This window comes from Garra rufa, chromosome 12 (genome assembly GCF_049309525.1).
Source record: "Garra rufa chromosome 12, GarRuf1.0, whole genome shotgun sequence".
Taxonomy (NCBI): Eukaryota; Metazoa; Chordata; class Actinopteri; order Cypriniformes; family Cyprinidae; genus Garra; species Garra rufa.
Window position 1 is genome coordinate 45646261 of NC_133372.1, and position 17531 is coordinate 45663791.

Genomic DNA, 17531 nt, shown 5'->3' on the forward strand with positions numbered 1-17531 from the left:
GGAGGAATACTTACTCAAGTGCAAATAATAAAACTCTGAAAGTTTCGTGTTTGGCGAGGCAAATGTAATGTGCTCCTGTGTTTAAAAGCATAATGACAGATTTTTCTAATAAGCATTTTTCTATAGACCTCCAGCGACATGCGGTGATGGATGCCTGAGCGATCTAACCTAAAACACATCCCCCACAAACCCGCCGAACGACAGACAAAGAAAGACATTTATCTGATTCCCATTCACTCTGTGTGTGTGTGTGTGTGTGTGTGTGTGTGTGTGTGTGTGTGTGTGTGTGTGTGTGTGTGTGTGTGGATGGGTGGGTTTATCAAAGACGATGTTTTTGGAGCGTCATCTGTTTTTATTTGGCTGACGGACAGCAGCACCATCATAAATTACCCGAAGACCAGACACAGAGGGAAAGAGCGTCTGTGTGTGTCTGTGTGTGGACACAATTGTTCCCAGAAGTGAGATAAAATGATAAAACCTCCTTTTGGAGATGTAGGTAAAGGTGAAAATCATTCATAACTGAACTAAATAATGAGTAAATACATATAAATGTATGCATTAGTCATTTTAAAAATGGTTAAGCTTGTAATAGTTACAGTTGTTTGCTTAGTTGTGTATCTCAAAAAAATCATCTATCTAGACGCTTTTCACTTTAGACAGAAAGACAGCGTCTTTATCAATTAATTAAGCATAGTTAAGCATCCTCCACAAAAATATACTAAATTTTAAAAAAGGAGGAAAAAGTGAGTTAATAAGGAATTAATAAATATAAATGCATGCACTTTTAATTCTAAAATGCAAAATGTTCTTTAAAGGTTTAGGGTTAACCTTGTAGTTAGTAGAGTTTGCCAAGTCAAGCATCCAAAAATCATCTATCTACATTCTTTTCAGTTGAAACAGGGAGAAACCACCTAAGTAAATTCATAATGAATTAATAAATATAAATACATCCCATTTTAATTCTAAAAATGCAAAATGTTCTTTAAGGGTTTAAGGGTTAAACTTGGTATAGTTAGTAGTGTTTGCTAAGTCAAGTATCCCAAACACTCATCTATCTAATCCCTTTCCTCTTGAGACAGGAAGAAACCACTTTAGTAAATAATGAATTATTCATGAATTAATAAATATAAATGCATGCATTTTTAATTCTAAAAATGCAAAATGTTCTTTGAAGGCTTATGTAAAGTCAGGCTTGTAATAGTTTGAAGTTTTTATCAAGTATCCCAAAAATCTAGACTTTGAGTGATTTAATAATGAATTAACAAATGAATAATGAATTAACTAATATAAATGCATGCATTTATTAATTCTAAAAATGCTAAATGTTTTTTAAGGGTTTGCCAACTGTCTCACTTGAGACAGAAAGCATTGCAATAAATTAATAAATATAAATGCATGCATAACTCTAACAACAGAATATAAATTAAGCTTGTAATAGCAGTTTTTTTTTCACTTGAGGCAGAAATTAATAATGAATTAAGTAATATAAATGAATGGCTTACTAATTCTAAAAATGCAAGATATTCTTTAAGATTTAAGTATCCCAAAATTTAGACTTTTTGTGAAATAATAATGAATTAACAAATATAAATGCATGCATTTTTTAAATTCTAAAAATGCAAAATCTTTTTAAGGGTTTAGGGTTAAGCTTGTAGTTGTAGTGTTTGCTAACTGTCTCCTTTGAGACAAAAAGAAAGCATTGTAATAAATTAATAAATATAAATGCATGCATAACTCTAACAATACATAGAAGTTAAGCTTGTAATAGCAGTGTTTGCCAAGTTTTTTCACTTGAGGCAGAAATTGATAATGAATTAAGTATTATAAATGAATGCTTTACTAATTCTAAAAATGCAAGATATTCTTTAAGATTTAAGTATTTAAGAAACTTAGCAACATCCTGTCAATCATCCAGCACACAAACAGCACTAGAAAATTTTATTTTGCATGGTTTGCCTTTAGAAAACGTAAAGATCCAGTCATCCCGAGCTTTATTTATGTCTATATGTGCTCATTTAGACAGGCAGGTACAAAGCAGCACCTTTTCCAACAGTGGATTGGATTATGGGCGTCTGCAGCGAGAGATAATTAATAAATATCCGGCTAAATGAAACCTAATTGCAACAGTCACACACACAGTCTTATTCACCCATAAATAAAGTGAATGTGCAGCCTACATACCATCTGCTCCAGTCTACATTATTCTGAGAGCATGTGGACGAGGCGAAACATTTAACCTTCAATGTGTTCACTCAAACACCATATGCTCAAGCGCCAATTTACAGTCTGAAATATCCAGAAATCTTTACATTCTCATCAGCCCAGTTCGACCCAGTCGATTTTCTACAGTTCAATAGCACTTGAAGGAAACGTCTGGTAAAGAAAAAAAAACACTTTTTCTTTTGTACCTCGCTGTCGGTATCTTCCATACGTGTATGCGGGAACACACACACCGTTCTCAACTATATCATATCAGTCTACGACCAACGGAGGAGTTGAGTTACAGCACCACAACAGGATTTGGATTGAGAATCATATTGGGAAAAATAAAAATACTACATGATGTTCTCGACTTTGAAATTCTGTAACATCTTATGCCAATTCAAAAAAAATCTTATCTTAGGTAGTACTTTTGTCTTGTTTCTAGTCAAAATATCTAAAAATTCTTAAATTAAGATGCATTTACTAAATAAGCAAAATAGATATTTAGTCTTGTTTCCAGAGGGGGAAAAATTAATTAACTGCATTTTGCTTACATTAAGTACAATTATCTGGCATATGCACTCTTAAAAATAAAGGTGCTTCACGATGCCATAGAAGAACCTTTTTTGTCTAAATGGTTCCATAAAGAAAGCAGTGTAGGTAAGAGTGTAGGTAAGTAAAATACTCTTGTTTTAAGAATATTTAACTTACGCCATAGCAGATCATTTTACTTGTTTCCAGGAGAAAAAAAAAGTACTTAAATTAAGTGCATTTTGGCTAAAACAAGACTAAATATCTTACATCATTTTGCTTATATAGTAAATGCATCTTAATTGAAGAATTTTTAGGTATTTTGACTAGAAACAAAACAAAAATACTAAGTAAGTAAGCCCTTTTTGCAGTGTAAGACACGCAATATGAGCAATAAGTGGTTTTGCCATGATGTCTTATTTTCTGCCAGACGTACATGTGGGTCAACAATCGTCTTAAGAGTGCATGATTCAGTTTTTCAATTAAAAGTCTGTGGAAACATGCAATTTTCATGCTATGTATGACATATGCAGACATTTCTTATTTAGATTTTTCTTATACTTATAGTTAATATTTTTATTGCTGTCACTTTTAAATCCTGATGCTATCGGGATGGCGATTGCACTGATTGCTTGGGCCCGTCATCGCTGCTTGCAGCTAGACACTGCAAAAAATGCTTTTCTTACTTAGCTTATTTGTCTTGTTTCCAGCCAAAATATCTAAAAATTCTTAAATCAAGAAGGACTTTTTAAACGAGTAAAAATAATTTTCAGAATTAAAAGTCAAAATTAAGTGAGTTTTTGCTTAGAACTTTTTCTTACCCCATTGACAGATTATTTATGTTGCTTCCAGCAAAAACACACTTAATTTAGTTTTTTGTTTTTCTGAAAACAAGACAATAATTTTTACTTGTCAGGAAAATCCTTTCTTGTTTTAGAATTTTTTAGATATTTTGGCGGGAAACAAGACAAAAAAATCTAAGTAAGAAATGCATTTTTTGCAGTGTATTTCAGATTGTTCTTATACTTAAAGTTGATTTACTGTTGAAATCATTTGAAAGCAAGTAGTGACCATAATTATTAAATTTACTGTAAATATTCAAAAAAAGAGACTTAATTTTTCATTGTAATTGTGTACACTAAGAGCTTAAGAAAATTCACTTAAAAAGTTTGGGGTTAGTACATTTTTTTAAAATAAATTAATACTTAAAGACTGCATTAAATTGATCAAAAGTGACAGTAAAGAAATTTACAATGATACTAAAGAGCTCTATTTCAAATAAATGTTGTTCTTTTGAACTTTCTATTCATCTGCGAATCCTAAAAAAATAATGCATCACGGTTTCCACAAAAATATGAATCTGCACAACTGTTGTCAAAATCTTCAGCAGCATGTGTCATGTGACACTAAAGACTAAAGTAATGATGCAGAAAATTCAGCTTTGATCACAGGAATAAATTCCAATTTAACATATATTCACATAGAAAACAGCTATTTTAAATTGAAATATTATTTCACAATTTTACTGTATTTTTGATCAAATAAATGCAGGCTTGGAGAGCAGACAAGATGAGTTTTAAAATAATTTTAACATTGTCTCACCTATACCTGTCACTAAATATAATCAGGATCACACAGTTAACCCAGCATCTTTAGTCTATTTTCCCACTTTCACTGAAAACCCGTTTTCATCTTCCCATCACGCTCCTCTCAGGCGGGACATCGGTTTCGTCTTATTGATTGACAGCTTGTGTTTGCTCAACTTTGGTGTGGCGTCATTTTTCATTAAACCTGAGACTGTTTTGTGAGGCGAAGCGTATAATGAGTCGACAGGAAGGATCAATAAATGAAAACACAAGCCTTCAGGTACACTTAGTCATATATATACATATATATATATATATATATACACACACACACATATTTATATATATTCTCATATATGTTCATTCTGTTTTTCAAAATCAAAAACACTGATATGATTCATATAACAGCTATAAATAGTAAGATGATTCAATCAGCATGAAAGGGGGAATGACACAGTCTCACTCTGTCATTGCACTCCATTTGAACATTATGAGAATTCTGGGAAATCTGAGGTCATTATTACTGCACACTGGACTGGAAGAGAAACGCAACGTGAATGTTTGAGACAGAACGAGAGCGGAGGGGAATCAAACTAACGATGAACACTCAGGTCACAGAGACAGACATGAGACGAAGCTGCTGCGTGACGTGACATCAAGCAGATATTCAGAACAAATGTAATTGAAATACACACGTGACGTGTTTTTATGAGTCTTACAGCACATAACTACGTAGGACATGTGATTGATGCAGAAACTGGATTTATGAGAAGTTTATAAGGGATTGTTAATTGCTAATCAAACCGAAAAAGACATTGCAGCTCTTTTGCAAAACCTACACTGCAAAAAATGCTTTTCTTACTTAGTTTTTTGTCTTGTTTCCAGCCAAAATATCTAAAAATTGTTAAATCAAGAAAATTATTGTCTATGAGTCAAAATTAAGTGCGTTTTTGCTTAAAACAAGCAAAATAATCTGCCAATGGGGTAAGAAAAATAATCTTGTTTTCTGTTTGAAATAAGTATTTTTTATATTTTTTTGCTTAGTCCGCTGGCAGATTATTTTGCTTGTTTCAAACAAAAACACACTTAATTTTGACTTGTTTTTCTAAAAAATAATTTTTACTAGAATTTTTAGATATTTTGGCTGGAAACATGACAAAAAATCTAAGTTTGAAAAGCATTTTTTGTAGTGACGTGAGCTGACTACTTAGTATTATCATATATTACTAAAGTTATTCTTAATATTATAAATTATATTTATATATTTCGTTTTTTAATTTTAAATTTTTATTTTTTTCTGTATCATTTTTTAATTTCATTTTAGTTTTTATGTTAATTTATTTTAATATTTCAACTTAAACTAAACAAATAAATAAGTTTAAATAAAAAGTTGAATTTTTAAAATATTTTATTTTAGTTAATTTTTAATTTATTTCAACTAAATAATACATATATTCCTCTGAACATTGAAAGTCACAATTTTAAAGTATTTCACTTAAAAAAAAATCTAATAATGAATATATTTTCACCCAAGCAATTAGTATGCTGCTTAGAGATTAGGTTCCCTAAGTAGACAGCAGGTTTGCACACTACTGTAGGTGCACACTAAGAATCTTCCAAACACGTTATCTTATGATTATAATAAACTGATGTGAATCATCACAATCTGCATTCAGTGTCAATATGAAACTACACTTTTAAAAAATAAAGGTGCTTCACGATGCCATAAAAGAACCCTTTTTGTCTAAATGGTTCCATAAAGAACCCTTAACATCCACAAAAGGTTCTTTGTGGCGAAAAAAGGTTCTTCAGATTATAAAAAGGTAAGAAAGAGATGGACTTTAAAGAACCTTTGACTGAATGGTTCTTTGTGGAACAAAAAATGGTTCTTCTATGGAATCACTGTGAAGAACCTTTTAAAGCACCTTTATTTTTAAGAGTGTACTAAATTTACTAAATTCAGGCCTGATCAAACAATGAAAGCTCACTGAACTAAAATGTGCATGCAATGCATGGAAAAAATACTGACATATGAGTTCAGCGTGATCATATTCAACAATATACACATGCAGTGACACAAAACTACACAAAATATACATGAAAACTCATCATAGTCTCCTTCTCCAGTCAATTCTGCTCATGCTTGTGGACAGACAGCTTCACAACAAACAAACCAACAATATTACTTTCACTAATTTAATGTCCTGATATGCTCATTAGAACTCAACTGTTAAGTGTTCATAGTTTGTCTGTCATCTCAACCACATTTTAGGTAATATAATACAATGCTTTTCAAACTCACAATTTTGTGCTGTGATGTTAATGACATTTAAATAGAAAAAAGCAATGAAAAATCACATGAAAAGACACAAAAATGAGGTTTCATGAAATCCTTGAGGTTGCAAAAGAACATTTTCGTTGTGCACAGAAAAAATGACACTACATTGATGTTTCCTCGTGAGACTGTGAGTCTGAGTAGCTTGAGTTTGTTCTGTGTCTAACACGAGATGATATAATGATATAACAAAATGAATATACAAAAACTTAGTGGCAGAGAGTTATGAGCAGCTGAGGAAATGTTTATCTGCCTGCTTTAAACATGAGCGATGCTACGAAAGGTGATACACTTTTACAGTATATACACATGGTATCAAGGATTCTTCAAGTCATATAAAAGACTATAAACTGCTGGCAACATGAGCAACTTGGATAAACACTCTTGGATAAACTGCATTTGTTAACTGTTCAGTGTCAGTGAAATATTCTAAACAGCCAAAGACTGATGGGGTGAATCTCATGAAAACACACATTTAGCTTATGATTCAGCCCCAAAATCAAAAGAAGTAAACAAGAAATCACATCTTTTTAGTTTTTAGTTAGACTTTTTGCATTTTAATAATATTTCAATCACATCTGAAAACATTTTCCCCAAAATTATCATTATTGTAATGCATCCAGATGTTTTACTTTTAAGTAAAAATGCCCATGATGCTCTGCAATGAATCTCATTAGATTAGTGTAAGATGCATGCTTGCAAAATGCATTTTCCTTCGCGTAAAATATAAAAGCATTACAACAAATATTATCACAATGCATATAACTTGTTGGCTAAGACCCAAAAATGGGTCACTGATCTGTTCTGTTTAACCAAAAATGCCAAATGCAAATAATAAACTGCAACTAGCCAGTCTCAAAATCAAAAGAAAGAAACAAGAAATCACATTTTGCATTAAGAAAATTAAACCTGTTTAGAATTTTTGCATCATAATATTATTTCTGCGACATCTGAAGACATTTTCCCCCAAATTATCCTTATTGTAATGCATCCAGATGTTTTTTTGCATTAATGATGCCCATGCAATGAATCTCATTAGATTAGTTACGGGGGCAGCCGTGGCCTAATGGTTAGAGATTCGGACTTGTAACCCAAAGGTTGCAGGTTCGAGTCTCAGGTCCGGCAGGGATTGTAGGTGGGGGGAGTGAATGTACAGCACTCTCTCCACCCTCAATACCACGACTGAGGTGAGTCCCTTGAGCAAGGCACCGATCCCCCAACTGCTCCCCGGGCGCCGCAGCAATGGCTGCCCACTGCTCCGGGTGTGTGTTCACGGTGTGTGTGTGTGTTCACTACTGTGTGTGTGCACTTGGATGGGTTAAATGCAGAGCACAAATTCCTTGTATGGGTCACCATACTTGGCCTCACTCACCCCCTTTCCTTTCCTTTCCTTTCCTTAGTTTTTAATCAAATGCGCAAAAAAAAAGCATGCTTGCAAAATGCATTTTTCTTTAAAATATAAATGCATCACAATAAATATTATCACAATGCATATAAATAGTGGACTTAGACTGAAAAATGGCTCACTGATCTGTTCTGATGCAAAAAAAAAAAAGAGACCAAATGCAAATAATAAACTGCGACTAATAAAACACTAATGAGAGTTTGAGGGTAAATGCCCTTAATTGCCATGAAAATAGTGGCGAGCAATGCAAAAAATCCCAATGATCCCAAAGGCTTCATTGTCTATATGCAAAATCTAAATTGCATGGTGAAATCTGAGCTGCACATGTTGTTTTGGGTTTAATGAGATTCACCCGGTGATCAGAGACATTCAGGCCGGTTTGTGAGAGAATGTGAGTTTTGCTGTGGCATCAAATCTGGCCGTCCAGCGATCTCTCTCAGCTTTTGTTTTCTGACTGACTCTCTGCTTGCTCAGCAATCGACTATAGAAATATTTTGGCAGGTTCGCGCTTTGTTTTCATTTGACAAAAGATGTGTGGCGGTAGCAGGGCGAGGGGGCAGGGCGGACGGGCCGGCGCGCTCTCGCTCTTGCTCGCTCCCTCGCTTTCTTTTCAATCTAAACAGCAGGAGGAAGTTGTAAATCATAGTAATGTACTCAGCCGTAATTCGGACCAGCAGGGAGAGCAGAGCACACACACACAACATACGGCGGGAGTTTACAGTCGGCACCAAGATGCTTTAATCAGTGAAAACGAGCCAATGACACCAGATCCCCAATCACAGCCAGTCACAGAAAACACACACCTCACTTATCACTATAGATTCATAAATACATTTTAACTTTCATATCATATGTTTAGTCATTTTAGACCAAAACATTTTATGTTTTGCTTTTTCCAGAATTTTTGGAATGGTACGAAACTTAATAAAAAATAAATAAATCACACATGTACCACTCATGGTCAAAAATGACTGCATTGGAAACAAACAGTGTTGGCAACTCTCGCAAGCTAAATAAGCAACCGCAGCTCCAAAAACAAGCCCAATATTATTATATTATTTATTATCAACAATATTATTTCTTATCAATTGTTTATTATCAATAAATGAGTCTGCAGCATAGTAAACTGAAACCACCTGGAGTTTCAAGAGCAAAAACAGAAGTTATTTGACAAAACTCATCAAATTGCAACAAAGTGGGAGGGCACAGAATATCCTCCAATCACCTGCGAGCAGAAAATTATGCTCTGCAATGAATCTCATTAGATTTGTTTTTATTGAAATCCGCAAAAAATTGCATGCTTGCAAAATGCATTTTTCTTTAAAATATAAAATATCAGAATAGATATTACCACAATGCATATAAATAGTGGACTTAGACCCAAAAATGGGTCACTGATCTGTTCTGATGCAAAAAAAAAAGGCCAAATGCAAATAATAAACTGCGACTAATAAAACACTAATGAGAGTTTGAGGGTAAATGCCCTTAATTGTCATGAAAATAGTGGCAAGCAATGCAAAACAAAAATGCAAAAAAAATCCTAATGATCCCAAAGGATCAACAAAGGGTTAAGAACTTTAGCCAGAACAGAAGAACAGAGGTCATTTGCATTTAAAGGTGTATGCATGTACTGTATTCTATATTCCATACTTTGATTGTATGTACAGCCCTTATGACAAAATGTTGATTTCTACTGGGAATAATTAAAGTACAGTGATGCACTCACCAAGGAAGTCTATGAAACAAGATGACCCAGACATTTTAAAAGCAGAAATGTGAATCTAGATTTTGAAAAGAACTTATATTAATTATTCATAAAATGTGTTATTTGTGCTCCGAAGCTGTCTAAATCATTCATTTAGCACTTTGACTTTGTTCTGCACAGATGGACTTTTAGTTAAGCATGTAAACAGTGGACAGGTACTTTGCACCCCTTTCTGGTAGCTTCCTTTTGCATTTCATGTCAAACTGAACAGGTTTACCATGACTGAGGTTATAGATTTATAATTTTGCACAGACAAGGTTAGTAAGAGATTTTATCACACTAATATCATGTTGACACATATCACTTATCGTGTTCATCCCAATGCAATGTCTTTATTCACAAATATACTGGATAGATAGAAATAAATGGATTTAAAAATAATTAACAAAAAAAGAATAATTAAGTCAAATAAGCAAAAATACAAATGATTAACAAAAAAAAAAGATAATTAAATATTTAAATAAAAAAATATATATAAAATTAAATTAAAAATAAAACAACTAAAACTAAATAGAAACTATAAAATATGAAAAATGAATCAAAAGTGCAATACTGCTTTAAATTGTTGTTGTTTTTCCAAAAAAAAAAAAAAAAAAAAAAAAAAAAAAATATATATATATATATATATATATATATATATATATATATTAAAAAGTTCTTTCATTTAAATGCATTTTTGGTTTTGTTTTTCTGAGCAAAACATTTATATCATACATTTTCCCCTAATTTTCAGAAGACACCCACTGAAATGTCATTTAGTGTAACAATCTTGTCAGGCACATTTACAACAAAAACCTATTTAAAAGACACATTTGACACTATCCTAGGTTTTGCCCATTTGTCAGTAAGAATGTTTTACTAATTTACAACACAACAAAATTGAATATGCTCCTTTATTCTTTTATCTATTTTAATATGTATACATATTAAAATTGATAATTGAATGGTTTTTACATAACTTTCCACAATATTTAAGTGAAGTTCCTTATTGAATATTAAAACTTAATTGAGAAAAACACAATAAAATGACAAAACCTTAAATTTAGTTAAAAAACTAAATTTAACATGAAAACAAAATATAAAAATAAAACCTAATTCAATATGTCACAAATCATACTAAAATAACCCTGACCTGCAGAGCAGATAAAACAGTCAAAGATAGTTGGCCTAGTCCTGTTTGTAAACCTCCAGTCCAGTGTTAGTTTTACTCCTAAAATGAGTCTTGGCCCTGAAGGATCAGTGCATGTACACTTTCTCAGTTCTGTATTCCTCATCTTGTCACCCTTCAGCAGCAGAATCTCTCTTCTGATGTCTCAGATCGGCAGCCAAACGCTCCTCTGGAAGAGCTTCCTCTGTCTTTCCTCTCACATGCCCGCTTGCTCTAATCACAGGCCTACTTGGCAACCAAAGCTCCGGGAAGCAATCAATAAAACCTTGTTACTCTAATTGTGAGATTATAATCTTGACCGCGACGTCTTCTGCATACTCAAACGCTTAGTCCATTAGAGACGTTTCCCAGCTACTTTCTTCAGCCAAGAATGCAAATGCAAAGACTAACATTTACGCTGCGCTATCACAACCAGATGAACTTCAGCTGATAAAGGATGAGTAAACTGACACAGTGCTGGAGGATGGCTCAGCATGTTAATCAAAAGCTGGCTTTTCACAATGAGATCACATTTAAAGGCACAGTTTACATAAAAACTAAAATTCTGACGATATATATGCTCATATTTACCCTCATGTCACTCCAAACCCGTATTTTTTCCCCCAAATAGGTCTCTTCTGCACACCTTTGCTGCATTTATTTCCTGCACTGTGTTTATAAATGCAGTAAAAACAATAACAATTTTGAAATATTATTACAATTAAACATAGCTGTTTTCTGTGTGAATATACACTGTTGCTCAAAAGTTTGGGATCAGTAAGATTTTTATTGTTTTTTAAAGAATATATTATGCTCATGCATTTACTTGATATATATAATAATACATAAAATTACAGAAAAAAATGTAAAATTGTGAAATATTACTACAATTTAAAATAATGGTGTTCTATATACTTTCAAATATAATTTATTCCTGTGATGCAAAGATGAATTTTCATCAGCCTTTACTTCAGTTTTCAGTGTCACGTGATTTTTCAAAAAGCATTTTAATATGCTGATTAATTACTGTTATTATCAATGTTGGAAACAGTTGTGTTGCTTTATATTTTTTTGGAACCTGTGATACTTTTTTTCAGGATTCTTTGATGAATAAAAAGTTAAAAAGAACAGCATTTATTTAAATTAAATTTATCTAAAATAAAATATTTCTAACAATATACACTACTTTTTAAAATTTGGGGTCAGTAAATTTTTATTCTCTCTTTTTTTTAAAAAAGAAATTATTACTTTTATTCAGCAAGGATGTGTTAAATGGATAAAAAGTGATAGCAAAGACTATTAGAAAAGATTTATATTTTGAATAAATGCTGTTCTTTTTAACTTTTTACCGGCTGATGAAAATTCAGCTTTGCATCACAGGAAAAAAATAATATTTTAAAGTATATTAAAATAAAAATCATTACTTTATATTGCAATAACATTTTGCAATATTACTGTTTTTTCTGTATTTTTGATCAAAGAAATGCAATCTTGAATGTCTTTAAAAAACAGTACAAGTCTTACTGATTCCAAACTTTTGAGCAACAGCGTAAGTCTTTGCTATATATATATATTTTTTTATCCGTTTAACACATCCTTGGTGAATAAAAGCATTAATTTCTTTCAAAATAAAGAAAGAATAAAAATGTACTGACTCCATACTTTTAGAAGGTAGTTTATATTGTTACAAAACATTTCTATTTTAAATAAATACTGTTCATTTGTTAAATAATCCTGAAAAAATATTAAGCAGCACAACTGTTTTCAACATTGATAATAAATCAGCATATTAGAATAATTTCTGAAAGATCATGTGACACTGAAGACTGGAGTAAAGATGCTAAAAATTCAGCTTTGATCACAAAAATAAATTACATTTTAAAATATATTCACATAGAAAACAGTTATTTTATCTTGCAATAATATTTCACAATATTATATTTTTTCTGTATTTTTGGTCAAATAAATGCAGCCTTTAATAGCATAAGAAAGGTCTTTAAAAAACAATAAAAGTCTTACTGATCCCAAACTTTTGAGCAGCAGCGTATGTTAAAATGTAATTTATTCCTGTGATGCACAGCTGAATTTCAGCATCATAACTTCAGTATTCAGTGTCACGTGACCCTTCAGAAATCATGTTGAAAATAGTTGTGCTGCCCAATATTTGTGTTTTTGCATCATTATAACATCATTACTGTCACTGTTGTTCATTTTAATGCAGCCTTGATGAATAAAAGCATTCATTTCACTTAAAAAATAAAAAATGTTAAAATACATCAGCATTTTTAGATACTCTTGCATTGGAATTGATGGTGAGGAAGCGATGGAAATTCAACGCAACACCACGTAGACAGAGGCAGCATTGATGTTTTGTCTTTGTAATCGATTCTCTGGCTGTATCTGTCTGTCTCTCTCATTCTCAGCTCCATTCAGCTTTCTCCTGTCTGTCTCTCTTTCTCTCTCTCTCTCTTGTTGGGCTGCTATCGATCGCTGGAGTTGGCTGGAGGTCAACCCTCGGCGGACTCCAGACTCTTTTGTTGGCGGCGGTTACCGTGGCGATCCTCCGTGACCCCGAACACACAGAGGGCTCGTTAGGGGCCAAGCGGAGACGATCTCTCCCCTACAATCAGACGAGGTCAAAGGTCGCAGGAGGACAGCTCGGTCGACGTGAATGCGAAGGCTCCTGGGAAGGACGCGGCGCCTGATCTGAGACCAAACGAGTGTGTGATGGACTGCTCTGGACCGCGATCACATCCGTTTCCATGACATTCATCTTCAATGGAAGCTTTTCAAATGGAATCAGTTTCAAAGTAGCAACGAATGAAAAAAGATCAAAAGGCCCGGAATGTCCAGCCTCTCCTACAAGTACAGTACAGAGCGCACATGTTGAACTATGACTTATCATGTCAGATTAATGAACAACACCTGATGATCATGTCCTTCAGCATGATCTGAGATGCTGTAAAGAGCAACTTGAGCTCCAATGGAAGAACATCTGAGGTCTGTACAGTCACATGATTAACAACGCTCATTTATTTACATTCGATTAGTTGCATAGAAATAATGCAGAATAATTTATAATATAACAATATAATATTAATTAAAAAAATGCATAAAGTGATTTTATTAGTCAGATTTTGTATATTTTTTTAAAGAAGAGTCTTATGCTCATGAAGGCTGTGTTCATTTGATCAAAAATACAGAAAAAAAATGTAATATTGTTAATTATTATTATGATGTAAAATAACGTTCCATTATATTAATATATATTCAAATTTAATTTATACCTGTATTTAAAGTTGAATTTTCATAATCATTACAATCATCCAATCCTTCAGAAATCATTGTAATATGGCGATTTATTATCAATGTTGAAAATAGTTGTGCTTTTTAATATTTTTTGAAAACTGCGATGCTGTTTTTGGTCAGATTTTTTGGTCGATAAAAGGCTAAAAAGAACAGCATATATTATTAAAATAAAAGTTTTCTAACAATATACACTACTGTTAAAAAGTTTGGAGCTGGTACATATTTATTCTTTCTTTTTTGAAAGAAGTTAATACTTTTATTCACCAAGGATGTGTTAAATTAATAAAAAGTCATAGCATATATTTACATTGTTAGACAATATTTATATTTTGAACAAATTCTGTTCTTTTTAATGTGTTATTCATCAACGAATCCTGAAAAAGAATACAAAAATCTGAAAATTCAGCTTTGCATCACAGAAATAAATTCTATTTTAAAGTATATTTACATAAAAACATTATTTTATATTGTAATAACATTTTGCAATATTACTGCTTTTAAATAAATGCAGCCTTGATGAGCAAAAGAGACTTTTTAAAAAAACATTACAAGTCTTAGTGATCACAATCTTTTGAACGGTAGTGTATATACTTATATTTAAACACAGTTTACTTATAAAACCATACAGTATAAATATTTATATGATATTTATTTTTCTCACAATTCCAAAACTTTTTTTGTTAAATAATTAATTAGCTTACATTTGATTAATCGGTGCAGAATCATTTTAATATTATATGTTTAATATTTACGTATATTATAAAATCTTATATTTCTATAATTTTATAAATCTTATATTTCTTAATTTTTTGCTGCTTCTTTTTTTTGTTTATGGACTCACTTAAGTACATTTTTATTTATATTTATAGTTCCTCACAACCTCACAATATTTATATTTCTATAATATTTTAATTTTTCAAATTCCTAAAAGTTTACGTTTCTAAGTTTAAATGAATTTTCATTTGATTAATCATATAGAAATAATGCAGAATCTTATAGTATCTAATATTTATCATGTCTAGTATTTGTATATTTATTTTCTCACACTATTTAAGGTCCAGTTCTCGCTATTGCAACTTTTGACTCAATAAACTCCTAATTGTCTTGCTTTTTAATAGTTAATCAGATCAATTTATAGTTGTAGGTATTGGGTAGGAATAGGGGTGTAAAATATGGTCATGCAGAATATGTGATTTATAACCACAAATAAACAGCCAATATGTTAACAATAGGCATTTTAATAAGCAACTAGTTAATAGTGAGAATTGTTCCCTACACTAAAGTGTTACCATTTCTACTACTAAAATCTTATATTTCTATTATATTTATTCTGAAAATCCTAAAGTTTGGTTGCAGAGTCTGTTTCTTATTTATTTTAAATCCCAATGTTTCTTTTTCAGTTTCAGATATTTTGTTATGAAACCAATATAATGATTAAAAAATAACACATTAGTATAAGATTAAAAAACAGCAAACGCAGAGTTTACATGCTTTCATATGCAAGTTAATTAATTCTTGTCAAGTTGTGCCTTTCGTAATTATTTCTCCTACTGAACATCATTGTCATTTGAAGAACCAAAAACAGACTTTACGATCTCGTCTGTGGTGAAGAATTTATTAAAAATCTCTCATGAAAATCCATGAGGATCTAATTTAGGGCTCGAATTCCCTCTATAACTCACAGAAATGATGCTGCGGATCTAAATGAACACTAAAAGAAGCAATAAATATTCCTGTCAGGCTGTTTTGAAGGAAAGACCAAATGAAATGACACTTAATGGCCAAAGCGATGGAGACACGAAGTAAAGGACAGACTGTTTTTCTTAATAAAGCAGAAAGACATTCTCAGCTAGTTAGGATTGTTTGTCTGGCTTTGGTGAGTTGCTGTGTGTGTGTGTTTGTGTCTGTGTGTAACATTACAGCCTTAAAGGCAAAATCAGTCTGAACTGACTGAACCTGGTCAAGCGGAGGAGATACGCAGACAGATGTCAAATATGAGTCTCAGAGTAAACAAACCAAGACAAAAGGAGCGAGAGAGCCAGAGTAGACGACGTCTCTCAGATCTTCTTCTAGTTTAATCCACCATAAGAGCTATGACTGAATGATATATCAAGAAAAATGCACAATACATTCATGATTTATCCATTAATATTCGTGAGGAGCACATCATTAGACTTTCAGAAAGCCACATGAAAATCAAAAACACGTCTAAGCAAAAAACAATTCCCATGTTATTTCATTGGAAACAACGGAAAAGATTGAAATGCAGAGATATAGATGAACGAAACATTGTAAATCCAGGCTTTCGAAGGACAAGTTTGAGGGTTTTGAATCTTACCTGACTCGGGGAGAGGAACTCTTGGTTGTTCTCACTCATGTACATGTTGTCACCATCAAACTGCGGGCAGATGGAGAGAAGAAGATTAAAGTTTGATTGGTCAGACAGCCGAGATAAAGGAAAATGATTTGCATATCAGACAGAACGAGGAAAAAAGGGAAAGAACAATTCCATCAAAACCGTCTGAGAGACACAGAGAGAGAAAGAGACAGTAGATCTGCAACCATCTCCACAGCATTTTAAGGCACAGTCTTTTTATTTTGGTTTATTTCTGAAGCAGCACTGCGAGCAATGCAATGCTTCTACTCAATACTGAAATGCTTCGATTCTAGATTGGGGCTTTAATGTGAATGCTGCCTTTATAAGAAGGCAAAATATCAGCCATCATATTGGATTTTGTGGTGTTTGCTAAAACCACAGAAATCAATACGACATTAGAAACTCCGAAGCCATTTCTGAAAAGTAGATACAGTAGGAGGGAAGCACAATATAGCAGGTAAAATACAATATCAGTTTTAGAAAATATTACAAATATTAGCAATTTTATGTTTAGAATAATATTATTATAATATTAATAATAATAATTAAACTAATAATATATTAAATATAATAATAATAATAGTAGTATAAATTTTATATTATAGCAAAATAAAGAGTATATATATATATATATATATATATATATATATATATATATATATATATATATATATATAATTTTATTGTGCCAATTTTGCATTATTGGTCTCATTGTATTATTTTTTTCCAACTCAAAATAATAATAATAATAATATTAATAGTATACATTTTATACTGTAACAAAATAAAGATGTTATACATATTTATTACACGGCTCTTTGGAATGCTTGATTCTGATTGGTCAGTTGAGACATTTGCAGGTTCGTTCTTTTCA

At 32.0% G+C, this 17531-nt stretch overlaps 1 protein-coding gene across 1 annotated transcript in view; it reads right to left on the bottom strand.

The window, feature by feature from the left end:
• The window catches only part of LOC141347633 (TOX high mobility group box family member 2-like), a 39025-nt gene that overhangs the window by 9436 nt on the left and 12058 nt on the right, over positions 1–17531 (bottom strand). The window contains exons 3-4 of the mRNA XM_073852619.1: positions 16799–16801; positions 16619–16678 (exon numbers count right to left, since the gene is read on the bottom strand). Of these exons, the coding sequence (XP_073708720.1) occupies positions 16619–16678; positions 16799–16801 (63 nt within the window). The remainder of the gene's footprint in view (positions 1–16618; positions 16679–16798; positions 16802–17531) is intronic.